The sequence below is a fragment of the Trachypithecus francoisi genome, unplaced genomic scaffold (assembly GCF_009764315.1).
Source record: "Trachypithecus francoisi isolate TF-2019V2 unplaced genomic scaffold, Tfra_2.0 Contig01603, whole genome shotgun sequence".
Classification (NCBI taxonomy): domain Eukaryota; kingdom Metazoa; phylum Chordata; class Mammalia; order Primates; family Cercopithecidae; genus Trachypithecus; species Trachypithecus francoisi.
Window position 1 is genome coordinate 1,999,113 of NW_022681445.1, and position 27,685 is coordinate 2,026,797.

At 42.7% G+C, this 27,685-nt stretch overlaps 2 protein-coding genes across 8 annotated transcripts in view; one reads left to right on the top strand and one right to left on the bottom strand.

Annotated features, from left to right (window-relative positions):
- The window catches only part of APOO (apolipoprotein O), a 115,627-nt gene that overhangs the window by 69,603 nt on the left and 18,339 nt on the right, over positions 1 to 27,685 (bottom strand). Inside the window, exon 1 of one of the 7 annotated variants that reach the window (XM_033195514.1) lies at positions 569 to 809. The exons of 4 other annotated variants lie outside the window; for them this stretch is intronic. In XM_033195514.1, coding sequence (XP_033051405.1) covers positions 569 to 577 — 9 coding nt within the window. In that variant the 5' untranslated portion in view covers positions 578 to 809. Of the gene's footprint in view, positions 1 to 568; positions 810 to 27,685 lie in introns of those variants that run through there. 2 more of the 7 variants (XM_033195483.1, XM_033195475.1) reach the window with 2 other exon arrangements.
- CUNHXorf58 (chromosome unknown CXorf58 homolog) overlaps positions 880 to 27,685 on the top strand; it is a 32,083-nt gene continuing 5,277 nt past the window's right edge. Inside the window, exons 1-6 of the mRNA XM_033195453.1 lie at positions 880 to 1,202; positions 3,427 to 3,562; positions 4,882 to 4,981; positions 8,854 to 8,948; positions 9,373 to 9,484; positions 20,150 to 20,281. Coding sequence (XP_033051344.1) covers positions 3,447 to 3,562; positions 4,882 to 4,981; positions 8,854 to 8,948; positions 9,373 to 9,484; positions 20,150 to 20,281 — 555 coding nt within the window. The 5' untranslated portion in view covers positions 880 to 1,202; positions 3,427 to 3,446. The remainder of the gene's footprint in view (positions 1,203 to 3,426; positions 3,563 to 4,881; positions 4,982 to 8,853; positions 8,949 to 9,372; positions 9,485 to 20,149; positions 20,282 to 27,685) is intronic.

Below are 27,685 nucleotides of genomic sequence, written 5' to 3' on the forward strand. Positions count from 1 at the left end.
TTTTTTCCAAAGGACACGAGTTCACAAAACGCAGGGAAGGGGGTCCACTGGTCCGTATTAAATAATGTTCCCTGGGGAGTGGAGCAAAGCTCCAGCTTTCGTCGTCACCCAGCCATCCCATCCCAGCCTCCCCCATACCCCGCACAGCCTCTCCTAAAATGACCCTCCCCCATCCACACATCAGGTTCTGAAACCTGACCCTGCCAAGCAACTAAAGCCGCGAACCCCGCAGTGCCCTGAGCTGGCCTCCCCCTACCCACGATCCCACGACGGCACCAGCCGAGGGGATGGGTACTTTGGGGGAAGGCACTTTACATTTTCAAAGTGTTTAATTCACGAAAGCACAACCCAAAGGGCCGCCCCCACCCACCCGGGGGTCTCGCGCCTCCGCCCGGCAGCCGCTCATCCCCAGTAGACCAGTGAATGAATCGCGGGGCCGGGACGCAGCCGGCCCAGTGGCGGGAAAAGCCTCGGGCCTGGCCTGTGGAGAGGCCCCAAGAGAGCGCGGGGAGGGCTTGGGCAGCCGGGAGGGGGCGGTGACAGCTGTGACCCGGCTCCACGCTCTCACCTTGAACATGTCGCTAGCAGCGGTGGCTCCAGCAGGGTCACCCCGGCCTCGGCCACGCCCACTATAGAGAGGTGACTACGGAGGCCCGGTAGGGCCTTGATTTCTCCAACCGCAAGCGGGCCGCGGTGCGGGTAACGGCCGTACTGCAAACTCGGTGCGGCGAAGGCTTATTCAATCACCCGGTTCTAGAAGCCGCGTCGCTGAGCTGCAGCGCGTCGCGCCCGGGCGGCGGATGAACGCAAACCCCGCCCTCCAAGAGGCTCCGCCCCTGCGCCGGCGGTTGCTAGGCGGCAAGAAAGCGCTGGCTCTGTGTGGGTGGTACGCGGAGGCGCGAGGAGGGAGGTGCCTGGCGTCGCGCGGCGCTGGGAAACTGTCTTTGCCGAGGCGACCTGGCGCCCAGCGGCGTGGACTGGGATTTCTGTGAGCAGAGGCTGCCGGGAGGGGGCGCTTGGAGGGCCTCGGGCGGCTTCGAAAGCCTCGCAGCCGGAAGCTGCCGGTTGGCGGCCTGGATTTATCTTACGAAAGGTTTTAACCGTGGACTGGAGGTTTCTCAGGTTTTAAATTTAAACCAATATGCTGTGTCCTTTAATCGGAAAAGGCTCTGACCTTATTTTTTCCCTTTAAGGAACAAGCGGTAAGCCTCCTCTCTGGGAATCAAATGTTTGTCCCTTAATACTTGTAGAAGTAAATGATAATGGCAATAATTATCTTATTAACAAGAGCAACAAGCACTGATACAGCAGTTTGATATGCGCAGTCATGATCTAAGTTCTTTATTCACATTTATCTAATCTTTCCAACGACAGAAGTAGGTGGGCATGATTATTATTCCCAATACATAGATGAAAAAACTGAGGCACATAGAAGTAATTTGTACGAGACCACACAGAAAGTGGGAAGCTAGGATCCAAACCCATTAGTCTGCCTTTGAAACCTGTGTTCTAGCCAAAACAATTGTTGCACTGTCTCTTAATGAGGATGTATTTCCTATTGCATTCTGTATTTCTGTCCTAATCCTATAAAAAGCGTAAGCCCTATCCGGGCGGGCATCTGGAAAAATTTGGAATTTGTGCAGTGACGTGCCACTGGCCTCCAGCCAAAGACCACTAGGGGCACACCTGTAGTTGAAGAAATTTGGGTTTCTCATTGCTCCAAGGAGAAGGCACATATAGGAACACAGTGGCATATTTCAGTAAAAGAGTTAGATTTATTATAGGATTTGGGCTTTGGTTCGGTGATTTTGGGGTAAGTTCAAGGAAGCAGGAGCTTTGCTCTGATCAGGTGTTGTTAGGAAGCAGTGATAGCACCAAGGCCCAGCTGTGACTGCCAGCCAACTCCCAGATGTTAAGGGCTGCTTTTCTCTTTCTTAAGAGGATTGTATATTCCAAGGCATCCCCAAGGAGAAATATTGAATAGACTCAGAAGGCTCTCTGCATCAGCAGTGTAACATCACACATACGTAAAAGTGTGAAACATATTGATAAATTAGGGCAGAAGGTCTTAATTCATGGGGTATGCGAACTTGTATGGGGGAAAAAAATGACAACTTCATTTTCACTAACCTCTAACTGAACTTCGTTTCTTTCAATTATAGTGTAGACAACAAGCCACAGTAGTATTAGCATTGATGACTTTGTCATCAATGGAAAGCATGGATATTTTCATGTTACTTGCAGTCATGTCAGAGATCTTGAAATATTTACGCTCATTACTACTTCAAAAATACAGTAGTTATTAGAGCTCATTTAATGCATTAAGAAGACACATTTACTATAATTTTGTTTTAAAAAGTATTTTTGATGATTTCAGTATAATTGGAACACTTTGTAATCCTATGTATGTTATGCGTGTTTTTTTGGTGTTTTTTTTTGAGACGGAGTCTCGCTCTGTCACCCAGGCTGGAGTGCAGTGGTGCGATCTCCACTCACTGCAAGCTCCGCCTCCCGGGTTCACGCCATTCTCCTGCCTCAGCCTCCTGAGTAGCTGGGACTACAGGTGTGCACCACCGCGCCCAGCTAATTTTTGTATTTTTAGTAGAGACGGGGTTTCACCGTGTTAGCCAGGGTGGTCTCAATCTCCTGACCTCGTGATCCGCCCGTCTCGGCCTCCCAAAGTGCTGGGATTACAGGCGTGAGCCACCACGCCCGGCCATGTTATGCGTTTTGAAGAGATCTGTCCCTAGGGGTTCATGGCACCAAAAGAAATGATAACGAGCCCCTGGTTTAGTAACAAAGACCAAGCAGTGACTAAGAATTTGGGAGCTGCATCCAAATTGGAGTGTTACTGCATCCAGATTGGATGCTTTAAAGAATAGAAAGTTGGAGGTGGAATCAGAAATTTAGTGTATACCCTCTCACTTTACCAAGGAGGGAACTGAACCACTGAGAGGTTAAGTGACTTACTCAAAGTCTCACTGCTATTTGATGATAAAACTGGGACAAAACGTTTTTAGACAAACGTAAAAACTCTCCGCTGTGCTAGGCACTGAGGACTCCATAGTCAACAAGATGCCTCCTGCCCTCAATGAGCTTGTTGGTAGACAGCTGGGGAGTGATGAGATTGAATTATTGAGTTAAAAAGTTAACTCCAGGTGTAGTGTGGAAGATGAATAAGAGGAGAAAAAGACTAGAGACAGACCAGTTATAAGACTGTGGATAAATTTACTTGTCTTTTCCATATACCATATAATATTTTTAGTACACAAATAATGTAAACTGTAAGCAACTTTAAGAGATCCACAATGCCTTATTTTTTAAAGGATTCAGAATTAGTACAACAATCATATGGCACTTGAGTCTTGTCCAAACAGTGTAATAGTATAAATTATGACCTCAAAGGCTTAATTTATGTACTTTCAGATTACTTCATTGGAGGGAAAATGAACCGTTCCTCAAATGTACCAGGTAAATGTATTCTGAAATCCGGTACAAGATCCTTAGGAAAAGTTCACAGAGTACATTTCGCAAATGCACCAAATTCAAGATCATTACTATCGTAAGTACCCGTATTTTGCCTTGTGTTATTTTCCACAACTGTACAGTTTCCAAACAGTACTTATCCAGATCATTTCAGATGCTTCTTGTTTTGTAAATCAGAGATTTTGTGTTTTAAAATTACTTTCAAATTGAATAATTATAATTGCATTTTCTAATTTGCAAAGCATATTAACACACATCTACTTGATCCTGATACAACCTTGTGAAACAATTTTTATATTTTATAAATGAAGTAGTAGCAACCGGGAGAAGGTAAGTGGCTTGAAGAAAGTTAACAGCTAATAAATGGCATCAGATAGGATTCAAAGGTTTGTCTCCATACTTCAGGCTTTTTCCTTTTTTTTGAGATGGAGTCTCGCTGTGTCGCCCAGGCTGGAGTGCAGTGGTGCGATCTCGGCTCGCTGCAACCTCCATCTGCTGGGTTCAAGTGATTCTCCTGCCTCTGCCTCCCGAGTAGCTGAGATTACAGGCGTGCACCACCACGCATGTCTAATTTTTATATTTTTAGTAGAGACGAGGTTTCACCGTATTGGCCAGGCTGGTCTCGATCTCCTGGCCTCAGGTGATCCCTCCCGCCTCGGCCTCCCAAAGTGCTGAGATTACAGGCATGAGCCACTGCGCCTGGCCTAGCCTTTTCTTCTTTATATCTTGTAGCCTGCATTTTGCCAGCCAATGGGTAGCATTATGCAGGAGTACCTGTCTTTGTACATAGCACTGTAAGGGGTAATGACGGAGTGAGAAGGTATGAAGGAGGAGACCCCTACAACCTGCCAGTGCTGGGATATGACCAAAAGTAGAATAATTCTGACTTGACCTGGATGAGCCTGGTTCAAGCAAAGATCAGAGAAGGAAGTTTCTTTTTCTAGGGCGTAGTCTTCCACCCCCAGAAGAGAACTTGGCCTCCTGTAACTTTGACTATTCCCCGTTCCATTTTCATAGCACTTGAACTAGTTGGACGTTTCATTTTAGGTCGTGAATGTTTTTGGGAAGTGAGCTTGTCTCCTCACACTTTTTATTTATAATATATATGCCTCTTAATGATACATTTATATTTTATATGCCTTTTGATGATAAAGTTTTAGCCAGGACTTTTTTTTTTTTTAATCTCAAGGGAAATCTCAAGTATTTCATATCCTCATTCTGAGTAGGTTCTGCAAATGACCACTTCCAATTACCACATCCAAATGTTCCTCATTAGGTCAGTCTTAGAGTGGGGGATGGGGAGGTACAGGAGGAGGAAGCATAAATTGATAGTTCTCTAAGGTTTTAGGAAAATGAAAACTACTTTATGAATATTAACCTCTTTTTTTCTCTCAGAATGCTTAAAGACATTTCAGCTCAAATAATACAGAAGGCTTGGTTATCTCATACAAACAAAATGATATTTCGACTCCTGAAACACGCAATTTGTGCAGCGGTAAGTAGTTTGCTTTTTTTTTCTCTGATGGATTTAATTATCAAGCCAAAAGATCTATTAATGAAAGATCGAATAGATAACCTTCTTTATCTCTCTCTCTTTTTTTTTTTTTTTTGAGATGGAGTCTCGCTCTGTCACCCAGGCTGGAGTGCAGTGGCACAGTCTTGGCTCACTGCAACCTCTGCCTCCCGGGTTCAAGTGATTCTCCTGCCTCAGCCTCCTGAGTAGCTGGGATTACAGGTGTCTGCCACCACACCCGGCTAATTTTTTGTATTTTTAGTAGAGATGGGATATCACCATGTTAGCCACGATAATGTCGCTCTCCTGACCTTGTGATCTGCCCACCTCAGCCTCCCAAAATGCTGGGATTACAGGCGTGAGCCACCACACCCGGCCCTTTCTTTATCTCCTATTTGGATCTAATAATATTGCATGGAGTTCTGGAATTGTTTTTTCTGTTATCCCTAAATGAATATTTCTGGATTTTTTGAAATGTGGATGACTATTATTTTTTCTGAAATTAATATACTGCTTGTTTTGTTTTTAAATTTGATTCCTTATTTGAAAATGTGAAACAGTTCTCTTCCAACAATGAAAAGCTCCAAATCTGCAAGGTGCAGTGTCTCATACCTGTAATCCCAGCACTTTGGGAGGCCGAGGCAGGGAGGGCCAGGAGTTCAAGACCAGTCTGGCCAACATTGAGAAATGCTGTCTCTACTAAAATACAAAAAAAAATAGCCAGGCGTGGTGGCATTCACCTGTAGTCACAGCTACTTGGGAGGCTGAGGCAGGAGAATTGCTTGAACCCAGGAGGCACAGGTTATGGTGAGCTGAGATCACGCCACTACACTCCAGCCTGGGTGGCAGAGTGAGACTCTGTCCCCTCTCAAAAAGCTCTGAATTAAAAGTTCCCTTACCTTTCATCCAGCAATTTTACCTCTTAGAATCTATTCTACAATATATATACAATTTGATTGCACCATTGTTTGTAACAGCAAAGGAAGTAAACTGTATAATATCTATTGATAGGATGCTGGTTAAATAAATGTTGCTGCTTTTATAGTGTTAAACTTTGCAGCTTTAACATGATTATGCAATAGAAAGAAAAAGGAAGATAGCTCATCAGTTAAAAAAGCAAGCACCAGATAGTATGAAGAATATGATCCTACTTGAATGAAAAACAAAACCAAAAAAAAAAATGCATATCCCCCCCTCCTCCAGAAAGCAACTCTGGCAACCTTAGCAGAGCCTTCCTTGGTATAGTACCAAATATTCTAATAAAACAACCTATAAATCCAGTAGTCTATTACTAGTGATACTCTTTTTTTTTTTTTGAGATGCAGTCTCACTCTGTCGCCCACGCTGGAGTGCAGTGGCATGATCTTGGCTCACTGCAACCTCCACCACCCAGGTTCAAGCGATTATCCTGCCTCAGCCTCCCTAATAGCTGGGACTACAGGTGTGTGCCACCATGCCCAGCTAATTTTTTCTTTTTTTGTATTTTTAGTAGAGACAGGGTTTCACCATGTTAGCCAGGCTGGTCTCGAACTCCTGACCTCAGGTGATCCGCCCGCCTTGGCCTCCCAAAGTGCTGGGATTACAGGCATGAGCCACCACACCTGCCCAATTAGTGATACTCTTAAGGGAATTTTAGCAGCTCTGAAAAAAATAATAAAGTCTGAGCAATGTATACACCGTTCATCTGACCCACAAACCTATTTCTGATGTCAGTAAAAGCAGAATACGGCCGGGCACAGTGGCTCACGCCTGTAATCCCAGCATGAGCTGGGATCTTTAGGACGCTGAGGCGGGTGGATTGCCTGAGGTCAGGAGTTTGAGACCAGTCTGGCCAACATGGTGGAACCCTATCTCTATTAAAAATACAAAAAAATTAGCTGGGCGTGGTGGGGTGTGCCTGTAATCTCAGCTACTTGGGAGGCTGAGGCAGGGGAATTCCTTGAACCAAGGAGGTGGAGGTTGTAGTGAGCCAAGATTGCGCCACTGCACTCCAGCCTGGGTGACAGAACAAGACTCCATCTGAATACTTCGGAGAAAACCCACCCAGGTAAACTCCTGACATTTCAGGTCTATTATCCGTTGTCTTTGAATATGGAACTTGTATTTAATTTTATAATGCTGGTTTCATAGTATTTTTAGACTCTTTTGTAACAGAAGGAAATTCTTTTTTATCTGTTATAGTAATGCTTTAAGTTAATACCTTAAATTAATAATGTTTTGTCCTTTTAAAAGCTATTTATTTATTTATTTTGAGATAGAGTCTCACTCTGTCACCCAGGCTGGAGTGCAGTGGCATGATCTCGGCTCACTGCAACCTCTACCTCCCAGGTTCAAGCGATTCTCCTGCTTCAGCCTCCAAAGTAGCTTGGACTACAGGCACCCGCCATCATGCCCGACTAATTTTTGTATTTTTAGTAGAGACAGAATTTCACCATGTTGGCTAGGTTGGTCTCGAACTCTTGACCTCAGGTGATCCTCCTGCTTTGGCCTCCCAAAGTGCCAGGATTATAGGTGTGAGCCACAGCACCCAGCCTAAAAGCCCTTTAGTGTACATTTTTATGTGATTATCTTAGGCATAAAGGGATTGTTTGGGGTTGTTTGGGGGAAAGAGTTGGGGCTTTAGAGTCAAACAGAACTAAATGAATCCTGGCTTCCCAATTTACTACCTGTATGCCTTTTTATAAATTACAAAAATTCCCTGAGCCTCAACCTTCTCTTCTGTAAAACAGGCATGATAATAGTCTCATAATGGGCCAGGTGCGGTGGCTCACACCTGTAATCCTAGCCCTTTGGGAGGCTGAGGTGGGTGGATCACCTGAGGTCAGGAGCTCGAGACCAGCCTGACCAACATGAAGAAACCCCATCTGTATTAAAAATACAAAATTAGCCGGGCATGGTGACACATGCCTGTAATCCCGGCTACTCAGGAGGCTGAGGCAGGAGAATCGCTTGAACCCAGGAGGTGGAGGTCGCAGTGAGCCAAGATCGTGCCATTGCACTCCAGCCTGCTTGGTGGCTCACACCTATAATTCCAGCACTTTGGGAGGCCAAGGCAGGTGGATCACAAGGTCAGGAGTTTGAGGCCAGCCTGGCCAATATGGTGAAACCCTGTCTGTACTAAAAAAATACAAAATTAGCCGGGCTTGGTGGCAGGTGCCTGTAGTCCCAGCTACTTGGGAGGCTGAGGCAGGAGAACTGCTTGAACCTGGGAGGCGGAGGTTGCGGTGGGCGGAGGCTGCAGTGAGCTGAGATCATGCCACTGCACTCCAGCCTGGGCGACAGAGTGAGACTCCGTCTGAAAACAAACAATTCTCATAGTGTTGCTGGTGTAAAGATTAAATGAGCTGATGTATATAAGGCACCTAACATAGTATATGGTGCATAAAAGGTACTTAAAAGCTAGTAACTTATTACTATTATCATCCTCATCTTACAGTGATTCATTCAACAAATACTGTTAAGCATCTGCTGTGTTCCAGGCACTGTATTAGATGCTAGGAATATATGGTAAAGAGAAAAGCCAGCATGCCTACCTTCATGAAGCTTACAGTCTAGTAGGAGGCACAAACAAGTTAATAAGTAATTATAATATATTGTGAAAAGTGCTGTCATAGGGAAATAATAGTGCCTTTGATCTCAAAGAGGGACAGATACCCAAACTTGGAGGCAAAAATGATTAAGTAACTGGCTTAAGGCTACACAGATGGTAAGTGGAGGTGCCAAAACAAAAACCCACCCCTTCAGAACTCCAAGTCTAGCGTACTGTTCACTTTACCACGTTGCCTCTGTTATAGTCCATAATTATGTCTGGGTGGGATACTGCTTTCCCTTTACAGCTCTGTCCTCTATTTCAGGAATTCTGTGTAACACATGAAATACTGAAGAAGGTGTCCCCCTTAGAGGCTAAGCTTATTAAGGATCCTACCATGCAGTGTAAAATTAGATTCAGGTAATGTATCTATGCTGATTTATTTCAAGAAGTACTTAGTTAATATGAGGAAATCTTAGTTATGGATTTTTTTAACCTCATAACTTCTCAGAACTTAATTACAAAGTAAATGTAATTTCAACTTTTATTTACATTTGTTATGTGAAGAAACTGAGGCATGACTCTGTGGCTAAAAGTTGCGATGAGAGTAGCTCTCATCTCCCATTCGGTATTCAGTCTTACACAGGTGTGAGAATAGTTGTGAGCACACCAAAGTGTGGGTCTTACATCCTACGTGATCCATTAATTACCAGTTCTTTATATGCTCTGACATAGCTTTTACTCTGTACGCAAGAAACTATATGAACTATCTTAAGTATAAGGGGGAAAAGCAACTGACCCCAAAACCTGATGCCAAATAACTATTTTTTTATCTTTATTTCAGATTTAGAGGTGAAACGTTTCCACCTTTCATCGTGTTTAAAATTTTTCTTCATACTGATGGCCATGGTTACAAGTATTTTAGTGGAAAAAATGTATTAATGCCGTCAAGTAAGGTGACGTTTCATGATGTACATTTTATGTTAATTTAGCTTCTTAACATTTATGTAGTATCTAAATTGCATTCAAATTATACAGAATAAGTTATTTCACCATGAAACAGCCCACCAGGTAGGTAGTGTGTGTGTGTGTGTGTGTGTGTGTGTGTGTGTTTTAAGCACCATGTTTCAAAGTGTCTCCACTTATTACCTAAAAATAAATTTGGAGTGAATTACTAATTAAGACTCTAGAAAATATCCATCCTTTTTTGTATTAAAATTTGATTTGTAATAATAGACTAGGCCAGGCACAGTGACTGATGCCTGTAATGCCAGCACTTTGGGAGGCCGAGGGGGCAGATCACCTGAGGTCAAGAGTTTGAGACCAGCCTGGCCAACGTGGTGAAATCCCGTCTCTGCTAAAGATATAAAAATTAGCCAGGTATGGTGGCACATTCCTGTAATCCCCGCTACTCGGGAGGCTGAGGCAGGAGAATTGCTTGAACCCAGGAGGCAGAGGCTGCAGCGAGCCAAGATCGTACCACTGCAGTCCAGCCTGGGCGACATAGTGAGATTCCATCTCAAAATAAAAAGAAGACTAAAATTGGTCAGGGCTCTTAAATTATGCAGAACATTTAATGCCATTTTATTTGTTTTAATGGAATGTTATTGTTTCTTTGATTCTGGTAGCACATTTAGAAACAAAATGTGCTGGACTATGCTTTTGAAAATGAACTTTCGGCCAGGCGTGGTGGCTCAAGCCTGTAATCCCAGCACTTTGGGAGGCCGAGACGGGTGGATCACGAGGTCAGGAGATCGAGACCATCCTGGCTAACACGGTGAAACCCCGTCTCTACTAAAAATACAAAAAACTAGCCGGGCGAGGTGGCGGGCGCCTGTAGTCCCAGCTACTCCGGAGGCTGAGGCAGGAGAATGGCGTAAACCCAGGAAGCGGAGCTTGCAGTGAGCTGAGATCTGGCCACTGCACTCCAGCCTGGGTGACAGAGCGAGACTCCGTCTCAAAAAAAAAAAAAAAAAGAAAATGAACTTTCAGCCGGCGCAGTGGCTCACGCCTGTAATCCCAGCACTTTGGGAGGCCAAGGCGGGCAAATCACCTGAGGCCAGGAGTTCGAGACCAGCCTGGTCAACGTGGTGAAACCCCGTCTCTACTAGAAATACAAAAATTAGCTGAGCATGGTGGTGCACGCCTGTAATCCCAGATACTCGGGAGGCTGAGGCAGGAGAATTGCTTGAACCCAGGAGGCAGAGGTTGCGATGAGCTGAGATCGCACCACTGCACCCCAGCCTGGGCAACAGAGTGAGACTCTATCTCAAAAAAAAAGAAAAAAAGAAAATGAACTTTCAAATAGTTATCCTTTTTTCACATGAATTATCATCATACTTATTTATTTATTTATTTATTTTGAGATGGAGTTTCGCTCTTGTTGCCCAAGCTAGAGTGCAATGGTGCGATCTCAGCTCACCACAACCTCTGCCTCCCAGGTTCAAGTGATTCTCCTGCCTCAGTCTCCCGGGTAGCTGGGATTACGGGCATGCGCCACCACACCTGGATAATTTTTGTATTTTTAGTAAAGATGGGGTTCACCATGTTGGCCAGGCTGGTCTCGAACTCCTGACCTCAGGTGATTTGCCCACCTCAGCCTCCCAAAGTGCTGGGATTACAGGCATGAGCCACCACGCCTGGCACTCTCCCCATACTTTTAAGTTTCATGAATATTCACCACGAATTGTGTCTACAGTACAGGAATCACCTGGGAATCTTGTTAAAATGCTGCCACTGCTGCTGGTCCATAAACCACACTTTTTAAAAAATTCATTCAGCCACTCTATATCTTTTGATTGGAGAGTTTAGTCCATTTACATGAATGTTATTACTGATAAGTACAAACTTAGTTTTGCCATTTTCTTATTTGTTCTGGTTGTTTTGTGGTCTTTTCTTCCTTCTTTCCTTCCTTCCTGCCTTCCTTTTAGTGAAGGTGATTTTCTCTGGTGGTATGTTTTAATTTCTTGCTTTTTATTTTTTGTGTATCTGTTGTATGTTTTTGGATTTGAGGTTACCATGAGGCTTGCAAACAATATCTTCTAAACCATTATTTTAAACTGATGACAGATTAACACAGATTGCATCAACAAACAAAAAAAATCACAAGCAAAGAGAAACCAAGTAAAAACTCTGTACTTTAACTTCATCTCCCCACTTTTTAACCTTTTGTTGTTTCTGTTAATATCTTATTGTATTATGTCTTGAAAAGTTATCGTAGTTATTATTTTGGATCGGTTCATCTTTTAGTCTTTCTATTCAAGATATGAGTAGCTTACACCCACAATTGCAATGTTATAATACTCTGTTTTTCTGTGTACTTACTATTACCAATGAATTTTGTAGTTTCAGATGATTTCTTATTGTTTATTAATGACCTTTTCTTTCAGACTGAAGAATTCCCTTTAGCATTTCTTGTAGGACAAGTATGTTACTGACAAAATTCCTAAGCTTTTGTCTGAGAAGTCTTTCTCCTTCATGTTTGAAGGATATTTTCACTGCATATACTATTCTAGGATAAAAGGGTTTTTTTTTCCTTCAGCACTTTAAATATGTTACATCACTCTCTCAGCCTGTAAGGTTTCCAATGAGAAGTCTGCTGCCAGAGGTATTGGAACTCCTTTGCATGTTGTTTGTTTCTTTTCTCTTGCTGATTTCAGGATTCTTTCTTATCCTTGACCTTTGGGAGTTTGATTATTAAATGCCTTGAGGTAGTCTTTGGGTTAAATCTGCTTGGTGTTCTGTAACCTTCTTTACTTGAATATTGATATTGTTCTCTGAATTTAGGAAGTTCTCTGCTATTATCCCTTTGAATAACTTTCTCCCCTGATCTATCTCTACCTCCTTTTTAGGGCCAATAATTCTTAGATTCACCCTTTTGAGGCTATTTTCTAGATCTTGTAGGCGTGCATCATTCTTTTAATTTTTTTTTTTTTTTCTGCTCTGATTGTGTATTTCAAATAGCCTGTCTTCAAGCTCACTAATTCTTCTGCATGATCAGTTCCTCTGTTAGGAGACTCTGATGCATTCTTCAGTGTGTCCATTGCATTTTTCAGCTCCAGAATTTCTGCTTGATTTTAATTATTTCAGTCTCTTTGTTAAATTTGTCTGATAGGTTTCTGAATTCCTTCTCTGTGTTATCTTGAATTTTGTTGAGCTTTCTCAAAACAACTATTTTGTTTGTTTTTTGTTTTTTTACGTCAGAACATGAACACAAAAACAGCTATTTTGAATTCTCTCTCTGAAAGGTTACATACCTCTATCTCTCTAGGATTGATCACTGGTGCCTTATTTAGTTTCTTTGGTGAGGTCATGTTTTCCCGAATGGTCTTGATGCTTATGGATGTTTGCCAATGTCTGGCATCGAAGAGTTAGGTATTGTAGTATTTATTGTAGTCTTTACAGTCTGGGCTTGTTTGTAACCTGTCCTTCGTGAAAAGGCTTTCCAAGTATTCAAAGGTACTCAGGTGTCGTGATCTAAATCTTTGGTCACTGCAGCCATATCTGCATTAGGGGGCACCCCAAGCCCAGTAATGCTGTGGCTCTTACAGACTTGTAGAGGTACTGCCTTGTTGTTCTTGGCTAAGATCTGAAAGAATTCCCTGGATTACCAGGCAGAGACTCTTGTTCTCTTTCCTTACTTTTTCTCCAATAAATGGAATCTCTCTCTTTCTGTACTGAGCAGCCTGGAGCCGGGGGAGGGGTAAAACAAGCACCCTTGTGGCCACCACCACCACTGGGACTGCATTGGGTCGGACCTGAAGCAGGCACAGCACTGGGTCTCTCCCAAAGGCCCACAGTGACCACTGCCTGGCTACCATTTATGTTCACTCAAGGCCCAAGGGCTCTACAGTCAGCAGGTGGCGAATCTGGACAGGCTTGTGATATAAACCACACTTTTAATAGCAAGGCTCTACAGTACAGGTTTTACTCCTTGGACCCTTATGTGTGACTATAATTAAGTTTAAAAAAGATGGACATTCTCATATTTAGCCATTTATAAACCACACATCAAAGGTTATTTTTCTGTAACCCCGGCAAGATTCCGCTTCTGAAAATGTTGTACACAAAAACTATGGCCCATCTTAAATCATGAGTTCTAGCACGTATGCAGGAGAGAAGACCACACAGCCTGGCAGTTTCTGATCAGATCCTGCATGTGCGGCATTGACTCTGAAGAGTTTTAGAAAAGGAAAAGGGACTACTTTTCTCTGTGTTCTCAGGTAGTATCAGATAAAATTTAACTTTATTTCAGAAATATATCAAATGAGGCCAGGCACGATAGCTCACACCTATAATCCCAGCACTTTGAGAGGCCGAGGCGGGAGGATCACCTGAGGTCAGGAGTTCGAGACCAGCCTGACCAACATGGTGAAACCCTGTCTCTACTTAAAATACAAAATTAGCCAGATGTGGTGGTGGGCACCTGTAATCTCTACTACTTGGGAGGCTGAGGCAAGAGGATCGCTTGAACCCGGGAGGCAGAGGTTGCAGTGAGCCAAGATTATACCATTGCACTCCAGCCTGGGCCACAAGAGCAAAACTCTGTTAAAAAAAAAAAAAAGAAAGAAAGAAAAAAAAAAAACCTAGAAAACGAGCTACATGTTTTCATTATGGAATATGGTGTTTCAAGAACATTAATATTTATATAGATTGACTTCAAATGTAGAAGTATATGTTTATCCTGTTTGAAGGATAAATTTATGCCACATTTATGTATAGAATAAGCTTGTAGTTACCCCTATAACACATCATCAATTGTTTCCTTCCTAAGATTATATAATGAGGCTTTTTCAAGAACTGAGATCCTCCTGGGTCTCCTCCTGCCAGCCCCCATGCTGTACATGGGTTTGAGCAAATGAGAAACTTAGAGGCAGTGATCGGAAATCACTGCTTATGCATTAAAACTCATCATAATGCTGTATAATAACTTAACTGTTTGTTTAAATTAGCCCACAGATAGAAAAATATGCCTCCGTGCCTTTATCTTCTGTGCTACAACTTTCACTCTCCTGGGGTAGTCATTGTTAATGGTTTGCTGTGTATCCTTCATGTTTCCCATGAAAATATACACACAGAGATTTTAAAATTTTGTTCTTATTATAAAAATTTGGTCATACTATTGACCTTGAATTTTTCACTAAACATAATAATGGGTTTCACATGATCAGAACATACCCAACTTGAAGAGAACAGTTTAAACTTCCTTTTTCCCTTTGGTTCGGCTTCAAAACAAACTCTGGTAACACTTGGATTCGTGGTTGATACAAAACTTATAAATATGGAATTTTTCTCACTCTAAGCTTGCTCAATTCTGTTGTTCTTTGTCTCTTTGTTTTTGGTGTTTGTTTGTTTGTTTGTTTGTTTTTTAAGACAAGGTCTTAATCTGTTGCCAAGGCTGGAGTGCAGTGGGGCAATCTCGCAATCTCGGCTCACTACAACCTCCCGCTCCCAGGCTCAAGCAATTCTTATGTCTCAGCCAGCTGAGTAGCTGGGATTACAAACATGTGCCACCACGTCTGGCTAATTTTTGTATATTTTTAGTAGAGACAAGGTTTTGCTCTGCTGGCCAGGCTGATCTCGAACTCCTGGCCTCAAGCGATCTGTCCACTTCAGCCTCCCAAAGTGTTGTGCCTATTGAGCACTTTCTATTAATATGATCTTAAACATTTTATGCACATTACTATATTTAATTATCATAAACACTACAGTGTATTTTCTGTTATTATCCTCATTTTAAAAAAGACTGAGGGCCGGGTGCTATGGCTCACGCCTGTAATCCTAACACTTTGGGAGGCCAAGGCAGGTGGATCACTTGAGGTCAGGAGTTCGAGACCAGCCTGGCCAACATGGTGAAACCCCGTCTCTACTAAAAATACAAAAATTAGCCAAGCGTGGTGGCACATGCCTGTAATCCCAGCTACTTGGGAGGCTAAGGCGAGAGGATCACTTGAACCCAGGAGGTGGAGGTTGCAGTGAGCCGAGATTGTGCCACTGCACTCCAGCCTGAGTGACAGACTGAGATTCTGTCTCAAAAAAACCAAACCAAACCAAACCAAACAAACAAAAAAACACTAAGTAACTTGCCTGAAGTCTCATACCTAGAAAGTGAAGGAACTGAGATCAAGACCTAGTTAGCCTGCCTCCAAAGTCCAATTTCTTAACCACTCCTGAGAGTTAGGAACTATGCTAAACAGCAGCATACACATTCTCTTCGATGGCCCTGCAATAACTCTGGTTAGGGACACATTGTTCCCATTTTCCCTGTTAGGAAGCTAGAAGTTGGAAAGACTTGCCTGGAGCATAACTGAGACTTGAACACTTCTCTGTGTTTCCACTGTACTATGTATATTTTGAGGTTAAAACAACCATGCAGTTATGGTGGTTTTGTTTATTCTGAGCCTGTATATAATTGAACTGTTCCAAACAAGAAACTGTTCCAATGCAGGGATACCAGTTATTACCTCCTCCGTGAATGACAGCTCCCAGTAGGAACGGAAAAGTGTCTTGAGATACTAGAGTAGCTTTACAAGCCCAAGTGTGGATCTAGGCCAGCAAATAGCCACAGAGCTGTGGGGGCTTCTGGCCACAGAGATGCTGAGTATCAGGATAAGTGCCAGATTTAGAGATGGCCCCCTTTGACCCTTTGAGTCACCCACCAAGAACAGAACCTGCATCTTGAATCATACCCTGATTGGCTGATATCCTGGAATCTTTGCCTAGTTTTTGCCCTTGCTTTTCTCCTGGCTCTGGGCTCTTCTTTCCCATTTCTTCCTATGGAGAAGGACTTTCTTAAATTTGGCCATACACTGCAGATGTCTGAGAAAGAACATCTTGGCCATCGGATGGCAAACATTTTTCAAACTCCTCTCATAGGTGGCCAGAGAGCTTGCCCTATGCTGCCAGGCATGTTTTTCTTTGGCTGAGGGACCAGAATGGGCCAGACACAGATGAGGCACACAGCTGAGACACTGCACACATAAGGAAGCTGGGTCTTGGAGAGATTGGTGGTGGTGACTGAGTAGGGCAGTGTAGGGAGGACCTGTCAATAAATACCTTTCTGGGAGGCTAAGGTGGGCGGATCACTTGAGGTCATTTCAGGACCAGCGTGGCCAAAATGGCAAAACTGTCTCCACTAAAAATACAAAAAAAAAAAATTAGCCAGGCATGGTGGCACGCGCCTGTAGTCCCAGCTACTCAGGAGGCTGGAGCAGGAGAATTGCTTGAACCCAGGAGGCAGAGGATGCAGTGAGTCAAGATGGCACTACTGCACTCCAGCCCGGGCGATAGAGGGAGACTCTGTCTCAAAAAAAAAAAAAAAAACCTAAATAAATACCTTTTGTACTGTGGCTCACGCCTGTAATCCCAACACTTTGGGAGGTCAAGGTGGATGGAACAGAAGGTCAGGAGTTCGACACCAGCCTGGCCAACATGGTGAAACCCTGTCTCTACTGAAGATACAAAAATTAGCTGGGCGTAATCCCAACACTTTGGGAGGATGAGGCGGGCGGAACAGAAGATCAGGAGTTCGAGACCAGCCTGGCCAACATGATGAAACCCCATCTCTACTGAAAATACAAAAATTAGCTGAGCATAATCCTAACACTTTGGGAGGCTGAGGCGGGTGGAATAGAAGGTCAAGAGTTCGAGACCAGCCTGGCCAACGTGGTGAAACCCCGCCTCTACTGAAAATACAAAAATTAGCTGGGCGTGGTGGCGGGCGCCTGTAGTCCCAGCTACTGAGGAGGGGCAGGAGAATCGCTTGAGCCCGGGAGGCGGAGGTTGCGGTAAGCCGAGATGGCACTACTGCACTCCAGCCTGGGTGACAGAGAAAGACTCTGTCTAAAAAAAAATAATAAAAATTAAAAAAACCCTTTTTTAGTAACTTGAGCTAAAGTAAATTATAGTTATGCCTACAGAAATTCCTAAAGCAGAAATTATACGGTCTTCATACCTGTTCAGTGTATAATTACTTGTTTTTACCTTTAGTGTCACTGTGGGGCTGGTTAATTAGAACCATAAAATGTTGGAAATTAATTGCAAGAAAACATAACGGAGAGATTTGCCAATACTATAATTAATTAATTAATTTTTGAGATGGAATCTCACTCTGTCGCCCAGGCTGGAGTGCAGTGGCACGATCTTGGCTCAGTGCAACCTCCGCCTCCCGGGTTCAAGTGATTCTCCTGCCTCAGCCTCCCAAGTAGCTGGGATTACAGGTGCTCACCAGCTCGCCCTACTAGTTTTGGTATTTTTTAGTAGAGACAGGGTTTCACCATGTTGGCCAGGCTGGAATCGAACTCCTGACCTCAGGTGATCCACCCGCTTCGGTCTCCCAGAGTGCTGGGATTACAAGCGTGAGCTACTACACCCGGCCTATGTTTTCTTTAGTTGTGTAATGTATAAAGAAATTAATGAAATATAAAGCAAAAATGTTCTACCTAAAGGAAAGCTCCATGTCACATTTTCACTAAACTGTTTGTCTCTTCAGTTCTATACATTAGGAATAAAACTTCAACCGTTCAACCATTTGAATGTTCTCTTCCTTTTTCATTTTCTGCATGTGTCTGTGATATTCTAAGCTGTGGAATTTAAAAAAATAAATAAAGGAATAGTCTGAATAACAAAAGTGAGAATTGGAATAGAAAATGCATTATAGCTTGCTGTTGTGTGTTAAGTAAAAAGAACAATGATTCTCAGTTTTGATCCTGTCTCAACCACTCTTTCTTTTTCTTTTTCTTTTTCTTTTTTCCTTTTTTTTGTGAGACAGCATCTCGCTCTGTCACCCAGGCTGGAGTGCAGTGGCATGATCTCAGCTCACTGCAAACTCCGCCTCTCAGGTTTAAGGGATTCTCCTGCCTCAGCCTCCCGAGTAGCTGGGTTTACAGGCACACGCCACCATGCTAGGGTAATTTTTGTATTTTTAGTTGAAACAGGGTTTTGCCATGTTTGCCAGGCTGATCTCAAACTCCTGACCTCAGGTGATCCACCTGCCTCGGCCTTCCAAAGTGCTGGGATTACAGGTGTGAGCCACCGTGCCTGGCCTCAACCACTCTTTTAGGGCTTGTATCAACATTATAACACAGAGTTCCCATACTTTCACAAATGCCACATTCTAACATACAGAAGAAAAAAGAAACTTATCTGGAATCAAAAGATATTTGAATTTTCTTTTCTTTTTCTTTTTCTTTTTTTTTTGAGACGGAGTCTTGCTGTGTCCCCTAGGCTGGAGTACAGTGGTGCGATCTCTGCTCACTGCAACCTCCACCTCCCGGATTCAAGCGATTCTCCTGCCTCAGCCTCCTGAGTAGCTGAGATTACAAGTGCCTGCCACCACACCCGGCTAAGTTTTGTATTTTTAGTAGAGACGGGGGTTTCACCATGTTGGCCAGGTTGGTCTTGAACCCCTGACCTCAGGTGATCCACCTGCCTCGGCCTCCCAAAGTGCTGGAATTACAGGTGTGAGCCACCATGCCCACCCTGAATTTTCTTTTGTGCTATCCTTCCTCCATATAAACATGCCCTTTGTGGCCAGAAGTACAGATCTGTAATATAAATATATGTTAGAAGAGTCAGCACATACTTATGGGGGGGTGCAAAGTACTTAAGTCTCTACTCGCAGTCTATGTATAGCTCTTAGCACAGGATACTTATATGTGGAAGGGTATGGTATAAATAGGCCCCAACAGGATTTGAGCTTCCATATAGTCTGTGATTCTTCTGTCTCTGACCTCTCAGGTGCTTTCTTTGAGCATAAAATGTTGACATTTGGAAGAGAAAAAGAAAACCCCTTTATTTGCTACTTTTTAGCTGCTGAGAATGAAGTCTGAAGGGAGGGAGGCTTAAACAATCTGAAACATACATGTTTCCACTTACTGGCAGTGTATAAATACATAAAAGAGAGGTGGTACCAGTGACACCTTTCACTGCAGTTCCTACAATAACTCATTGAATCACCAGATAAGTTTTCTCTGCATTGACAGCACAAATGATGTTATAGGTTTGTTTTGCTTTTTAAAATAAAAGAATTAAAAGTCTTTTAACGGGAAAAACCAGCTGTTTTAAAACTATGTTCTCTGAGGATTCTGGACTCAGCAATTCCTCTAGCTGCATTTGAAAACTATGTAGATGGCCTGGTGCGGTGGCTCATACCTGTAATCCCAGCACTTTGGGAGGCCGAGGCGAGCGGATCACGAGGTCAGGAGATGGAGACCATCCTGGCTAACACGGTGAAACCCCATCTCTACTAAAAATACAAAAAATTAGCCAGGTGTGGTGGCATGCGCCTGTAGTCCCAGCTATTCCGGAGGTGGAGGCGGGAGAATCTCTTGAACCCCAGGAGGCGGAGGTTGCAGTGAGCCGAGATGGCGCCACTGTTCTCCAGCCTAGGTGACAAAGCAAGACTCCATTTCAAAAAAAAAAAAAAGGCTATGGAAATAATTTTAAGTGGTTTAATAATCCCTATGTGATCTCTTTGCAAATGCAACCTTTCTATTGAATAGCAAGCTGCTAGAAGAAAGGAACAATATTTGATGTATTTGTCAGAAGAAATATGTAAAGGGTGTGCTGATAATTAATGCTGTTCTACTATTTTTAAAGCCTGTTTTCTATTCTCTTTACAGGCAGTGGTTGATGCTTGCAAACTAATGGGGGAAAGGAAATTTCATCGTATAATTGTGGAAGATGAGCGTATTTTCCCGAAGTCCAAAGTAACTGATATAATGGATGTTGTCACCGTGCAAGATTATATACAAGTAAGGAATTTAGATTTAGATGTTGAAAAACAAACCAAGCAAGTCTTCCTAACTCTGTCCTCCAAGAAGAAAGAATCATACTTTTTTATTATGGTAAAATATAACACAATATAAAATTTACTATTTTATTATGTTTTATTTTATTTTTCAAATATATTCTATAGAATGAAACTTATTTTTGGATACCCAAGCACTAGAACTTTCTTTCTTTTTTTTTTTTTTTTGAGACAGAGTCTCGCTCTGTCGCCCAGGCTGGAGTGCAGTGGCCGGATCTCAGCTCACTGCAAGCTCCGCCTCCCGGGTTCACGCCATTCTCCTGCCTCAGCCTCCCGAGTAGCTGGGACTACAGGCACCCGCCACCTTGCCCGGCTAGTTTTTTTGTATTTTTTAGTAGAGACGGGGTTTCACCGGGTTAGCCAGGATGGTCTCGATCTCCTGACCTCATGATCCGCCCGTCTCGGCCTCCCAAAGTGCTGGGATTACAGGCTTGAGCCACGGCGCCCGGCCTAGAACTTTCTTTTTAAATTTTTTTAAATTCAACTTTTATTTTAAGTTCACATGTGCAAGTTTGTTATTGTATATAGGTAAACTTGTGTCAAGGGAGTTTGTTGTTCAGATTATTTTGTCACCCAAGTATTAGGCCTAGTACCCATTGGTTATTTTTCCTGATCCTCTCCCTCCTCCCACCCTCCACCCTCTGGTAAGCCCCAGTGTGTGTTTTTCCCCTCTATGTGTCCATGTGCTCTCATCATAAAATTGACCATTTTAAAGTGTACAATTCAGGGGCATTAAGTACATTCACAGGGTTGTGCAAGCATCACCACCATCTAGTTCCAGAACCTTTTCATTACCCCAAAAGGAAACCCTGCATCCAGTAAGCAGTCACTCTCCATTCCTGCATCATTCCAGCCCCGTAAACTACCAGTCTGCCTTCTGTCTCTATGGATTTGCCTAATCCGAATATTTCATATAAAGGAAACCGTGTGATATATGGCTTTTTGTATGTAGGGAAGGTGATAGCTAAGGAATTTGGGGGTTCTTTTGGGGTGATGGAAATATGCTGAAATATTCATAGGATGTGGTAATAGCTGCACAACATTGTGAATATACCAAAAACCATTGAGTTGAGTTGCATACTTTTTTTTTTTTTTTGAGACGGAGTTTCGCTCTTTTCGTCCAGGCTGGAGTGCAGTGGCACAATCTCAGCTCACTGCAACCTCTGCCTCCCAGGTTCAAGCGATTCTCCTGCCTCAGCCTCCCAAGTAGCTGGGATTACAGGCATGCACCACCATGCCCAGCTAATTTTTTTGTATTTTTAGTAGAAACGGGATTTCACCATATTGGCCAGGCTGGTCTTGAACTCCTGACCTCAGGTGATCCGCCCATCTCAGCCTCCCAAAGTGCTGGGATTACAGGCGTGAGCCACTGCACCTGGCCGATGTTGTGTTTTCACAAATGGAAGGTTTGTGGCAAACCTGCATCAAGCAAACCTATCCGTGCCTTTTTTCCAATAGCATGTGCTTGCTTTGTGTCTCTGTGTCACATTTTGGTCATTCTTGCAATATTTCAAATGTTTTCATTATTATTATATCTGTTATGGTGATCTGTGATCAGTGATCTTTGATGTCACTATTGTAATTGTTTTGGGGTACCACAAACTGAACCCATATAAGATGGCAAACTTAACCAATAAATGTGTGTGTTCTGACTGCTCTACCAACCAGCCATCTCTCTCTCTCTCCCCTCTTGTCTCTCTATTTTCTGAGACACAACAATATTGAAATTAGGCCAATTAATAATCCTACAGTGGCCTCTAAGTGTTCAAGTGAAAGAGTCACGCGCCTCTCACTTTAAATCGAAAGCTAGAAATGACGAAGCTTAGTGAGGAAGGCATGTCAAAAGCTGAGACGGGCCAAAAGCTAGACCTTTGCACCAAAGAGTTAAACGTGTTGCGAATGCAAAGGAAAAATTTATGAAGGAAATTAAAAGTGCTACTCCAGCAAATACATAAATGATAAGAAAGCAATACAGCCTTATTGCTGATATGGAGAAAGTGTTAGTGGTCTGGATAGAAGATTAAACCAGCCACAACATTCTCTTAAACCAAAGCCTAATCCAGAGCAAGGCCTTTACTCTCTTCAGTTCTGTGAAGGATCAGAGAGGTGAGGAAGTTGCAGAAGAAACTTTGGAAGCTAGCAGAGGTTGGTTCATGAAGTTTAGGGAAAGAAGCCATTTTTATAACATAAAAGTGCAAGGTGAAGCAGCAAGTGCGGATGGAGAAGCTGCAGCAAGTTATCCAGATCTCGCTAAGATAATTATTGAAGGTGGCTGCACTAAACAACAGATTTTCAATGTAGACAAAACAGCCTTATACTGTTGGAAGGTGCCCTCTTGGGCTTTCACAGCTAGAGAGGAGAAGTCAATGCCTGGCTTCAAAGGACAGGCTGAGTCTCTTGTTAGGGGCTAATGCAGATGGTAACTTTAACTTAAAGCCAGTTCTCATTTACCATTCTGAAAATTTTAGGGCCCTTAAGAATTATGCTAAATCTGGTCGGGCGCAGTGGCTCAGGCCTATAATCCCAGCACTTTGGGAGGCCAAGGCGGGCAGATCACTTGAGGTCAGGAGCTCGAGACCAGCCTGGCCAATATGGTGAAACCCTGTCTCCACTAAAAATACAAAAATTAGCCGGGCATGGCGGCACATGCCTGTAGTCCCAGCTACTCAGGAGGCTGAGACAGGAGAATTGCTTGAGCCCGGGAGGTGGAGGTTGCAGTGAGCTAAGATTGCACCACTGCACTCCAGGCTGGGCAACAGAACAAGACTCTGTCTCAAAAAAAAAAAAAAAAAGAAAGAAAAGAAAAGGAATTATACTACATCTACTCTGTATAGAGTAGTTATATAGCCTGTGCTCTATAAATGGAATAACAAAGCCTGGACGACAGCACATATATTTACAGCATGGTTTACTGAATATTTTAAGCCCCCTGTTGAAACCTACTGCTCAGATCAAAAAAAAAAAAAAGATTCCTTTCAAAGTATTACAAAGCTCATTGACAAGGTCACCCAAGAGCTCTGATGGAGCTGTACAAGGAGATGAATATTTTCATGCCTGCTAATACAACATCCATTCTACAGCCCATGGATCAAGGAGTAATTTCAACTTTCAAGTCTTACTATTTAAGAAATACATTTCATAAGGCTATAGCTGCCATAGACAATGATTCCTCTGATGGATCTAGGTAAAGTAAATTTTAAAAATCCAGAAAAGATTCACCATTCTAGATGCTATTGAGAACATTCATGAGCTGGGCACAGTGGGTCATGGCTGTAATCCCAGTACTTTGGAAGGCTGAGATGGGAGGATCTCTTGAAGACAGTTTGAGACCAGCCTGGGCAATATAGGGAGACCCTGTCTCTACAAAAATTACCCCCCCAAAATTAGCCAGGTATGGTAGTATGCCCCTATGGTCCCAGCTACTCAGGAGGCTGATGTGGGAGGATTGCTTTAGCCATGATTGCACCACTGCACTCCAGCCTGGGCAACAGAATGAGACCCTGTCTCAAAAAAAAAAAAAAAAAAAAAAAAAATGCCACATCCATCCCAACCTTCAGTAACCAGTACCCTGATCAGTCAGCAGCCATCCACATCAAGGCAAGGCTCTCCACCAGCAAAAAGAATAGGACTCACTGAAGGCTCAGATGATCATTAGCATTTTTTAGCAATAAAGTATTTTTTTTTTCTTGTTGTGGAGGTGGGGTCTTGCTGTGTTTGCCAGGCTGGTGTCAAACTTCTGGACACAAGTGATCCTGTCAGCTCTTCCTCTGTAAGTTCTGGCATTACAGGCATCAGCCATTGTGCCCAGCCACAACAAAGTATTTTTGAATTAAAGTATGTACATTTTTTTGAAATAATGCTGTTATACACTTAACAAACTACAGTATAATGTAGACATAACTTTTATACACACTGAGAAACCAAAAAATTAGCATGACTCTATTTGCAATATTCACTTCATTACCGTGGTCTGCAACTGGACCCGCAATATCTCTGGGGTATGTCTGTATACAGTCTTAACTATTCATTCATTTGCTTCAGTGTGAAACATGAAATTAATGCAATGCCTTAGAGACTCCCAATTATGTTTTCTTTCTTTTAGAGTCTTAGCCTGTGAGTTTAGGGAAGTGAACCAGGAAATAAATAGAGCCAGGGATGGCAACTATCTTTGCTAAGGACAAAGACCACATACTTTCAGATTGTGAACATGTCAAGGATTAGTGTCAGAGAGAGGAGTCCCCAGATAGACATATTGGAAGAGAGAGATAAGATCATTGTTGACGTTTGTTGAGTCCTTATACGGGTGTGGCACTGTCTTTATCTCTTTACATGCGTATTATCTTCTTTCATCTTCAAGTTTGTAAATTATGTGACCTTTTTTTACAAAAGAGAAAAATGAAGTTTAACAAGCCTCAAAAAAACTTGCCTGAGGTCACAGACAGATCTGATAAGTGACTGCGCAGATGATTGACAGATCTATGATATTTACCCATTTTGCAACTTCACTGAGGAAAAAAAAAATACACAGTCTTACTCTGCATGTCATTGCAGGACCATAAAAATGACCAGCAAATTGAAACCATGCAAAACAAACTTAATATCTGTGGGGAAAATTGTGATTGTCCTGTGACTTTTCAAAATGTTTGTCTATAGTCACAGCTACTCGGGAGGCTGAGGCAAGAGGATCACTTAAGTCCAGGAGTTTGAGGGTAGCCTGGGCAACATAGTGAGACCCCATCTCTAAAAAAAAAAAAAATCTTCTTTATCAAAACATTAAAAACTCTTTTGCTGTCTCTTATAAATACGTAGGAAAATGGAAGAAAAAAACCCAACACATTTAGTACACTTTTAGTACACTATAATTTAAAACATTAGAAACACAAGAAAGAAAAAAAAAAAAAACAAATAAAAACATTAGAAACACAAAGTGTTTTCTTCTTCATAAAATATCTTACCAACTGTGAATATACTGGAAACCATTGAATTGTACACTTTAAATGGTGGGTTGTATGGTATGTGAACCTCAATAAAGCTGTGAAAAAAAAAAACTTTCCAAGAGTACTTTAAACTAGTGCTTGCCTTCTTGTTCTTCTAGTACAACTTATAAGCATCTTTTCTATGTCTTGGTGTATTGTCATATCCTTTTAAAATTTGGATCAGCTGCCAACATTTTATTCTTTGCGCTTTAAATGTTGCAAAATATCTCAGAGTTCCTTCAGTATGAAGTTTTTTTTTTGGCCAGCATCACTTCCACTGGGAAAGCTTTATCCTTTTATCATAGCCACTTTCCTCATTTATGTTGATAAGTTCATCCTCACCAAGTTCCTATAGCTGTAGATCTGCAACGTCTTGAATGATGGCAGTGTCAGCATCCCCACAGTCACTTATTTCTTCTAGAACTCCATGTACGGTTGATTCCAATTTCACTTCAAGTGGTACCACTTTTTGTTTCTTTGATGGCCAATTCTCTCTTTTGATTTTCCATTTTTGTAAAATGTCACATGGGTTTATCACTGGGAGACAAAAAGGCAACACAACTATATACTTTGCTGTTTGTGTGTGAAATGAATAACAGATTCACAGTGACCAGTCACTGATTGACTTTGGAAGGTATGACATGATTTGTCACTAATCATGATGAACATCTGTCATTTATATTGTGATCTTTGAGCTGAAGAGCTAGCAACAGGAGGCCGGGCATGGTGGCTCATGCCTGTAATCCCAGCACTTTGGGAGGCTGAGGTGGGTGGATCACCTGAGGTCAGGAGTTCGAGACCAGCATGGCCAACATGGTGAAACCCTGTCTCTACTAAAAATACAAAAATTAGCCGGGTCTGGTGGCACACGCCTATAATCCCAGCTACTGGGGAGGCTGAGGCAGGAGAATTACTTGAACCCAGGAGGCGGAGGTTGCAGTGAGCCGAGATTGCGCCACTGCACTCCAGCCTGGGTGATAAAGCAAGACTCCATCTCAAAAAAAAAGTTTGAAAAGGCCGGGTGCGGTGGCCCGTGTCTGTAATCCCAGCACTTGGGGAGGCAGAGGCTGGAGGATCGCTTGAGCCCAGGAGCTTGAGACCTGCCTGGGCAACGTAGCGAGACCCCATTCTCCAGAAAAGGGAAAAAAAAGATGAAATGGTGCAAAAATAGGATTGCCTGTGTGTGTGTATGTGTATGAGTGTGTATGTGTATATGTGAGTGTGAGGGTGTGTGTTGAGAGTGTATGCGTATGTGCATCTGTGTGTGTGCGCTTGAAAGCATGAATGTGACTGTGTAATATACCCTAAAGGCCTTGTTGTAATTCTGTTTCCTAGCACTGTAACTTCTCCTGCCCTATCCCTGGCTCTTAAATGCACAATTATAATGTTAAATTGATGATATATATTTGGTATTTTTAATTCCTAATTTGATATCATTTTAAATTGGAAAAAAAGAAAAGTGGGATTTCTACAAATACTCCAAATGAAAATAGTGAAATTCTCCACTTCATACTAGAGATGTACTCATATTCTAAAAAGGTTTGTGCAAAGGTCCTCTCGACAACCTGGGCAACATAGTGAGACCTTATCTCTACAAAAATTAAAAAATTGGCCGGGCATGGTGGCTCACACCTGTAATCTCAGCACTTTGGGAGGCTGAGGTGAGTGGATCACCTGAGGTCAGGAGTTTGAGACCAGCCTGGCCAATGTGGCGAAACCCCGTCTCTACTAAAAATACAAAAAAAATAGCTGGTTGTGGTGGCATGCACCTGTAATCCCAGCTACTCGGGAAGCTGAGGCAGGAGAATTGCTTGAACCTGGGAGGCGGAGGTTGCTGTGAGCCGAGATCGAGTCACTGCGCTCTAGCCTGGGCAACAGGAGCGAAACTGCGTTTCAGTAAAAAAAGCCAGACATGGTGGCATGTACCTGTAGTCCCAGCTACTCAGGAGGATCACTGGAACCCGGGAAGTTGAGGCTGCTAGCCATGATCATGTCACTGCACTCCAGCCTGGGTGACAGAATGAGACCCTGTCTCAAAAAAAAAAAAGTCCTGTCAACCCAAGCATGTCATGAACAAGCTCTACCAGGTATGCAGAACACATAGCTATTATCATTAATTTTTAGGCCCATCTGAGTTTAACTTATCTGAGTTATATTTGCCATAAAAATTTTGATGCATTAAATAATATTTAGCGAGTATGATACTATGTGCATGATAATGTGTAGCATAGCTCCTGCCTTCCAATAAGGGAGCTAAGTCATACACAGATGACTAAAACATTGAGTAGTCAGTAATAAGAGTCATAGAAGAGAGATCCCAATAAAGTTCAGAGATGGGATCAAAGAACGCCTTTTGGATGAAGTGACATTTG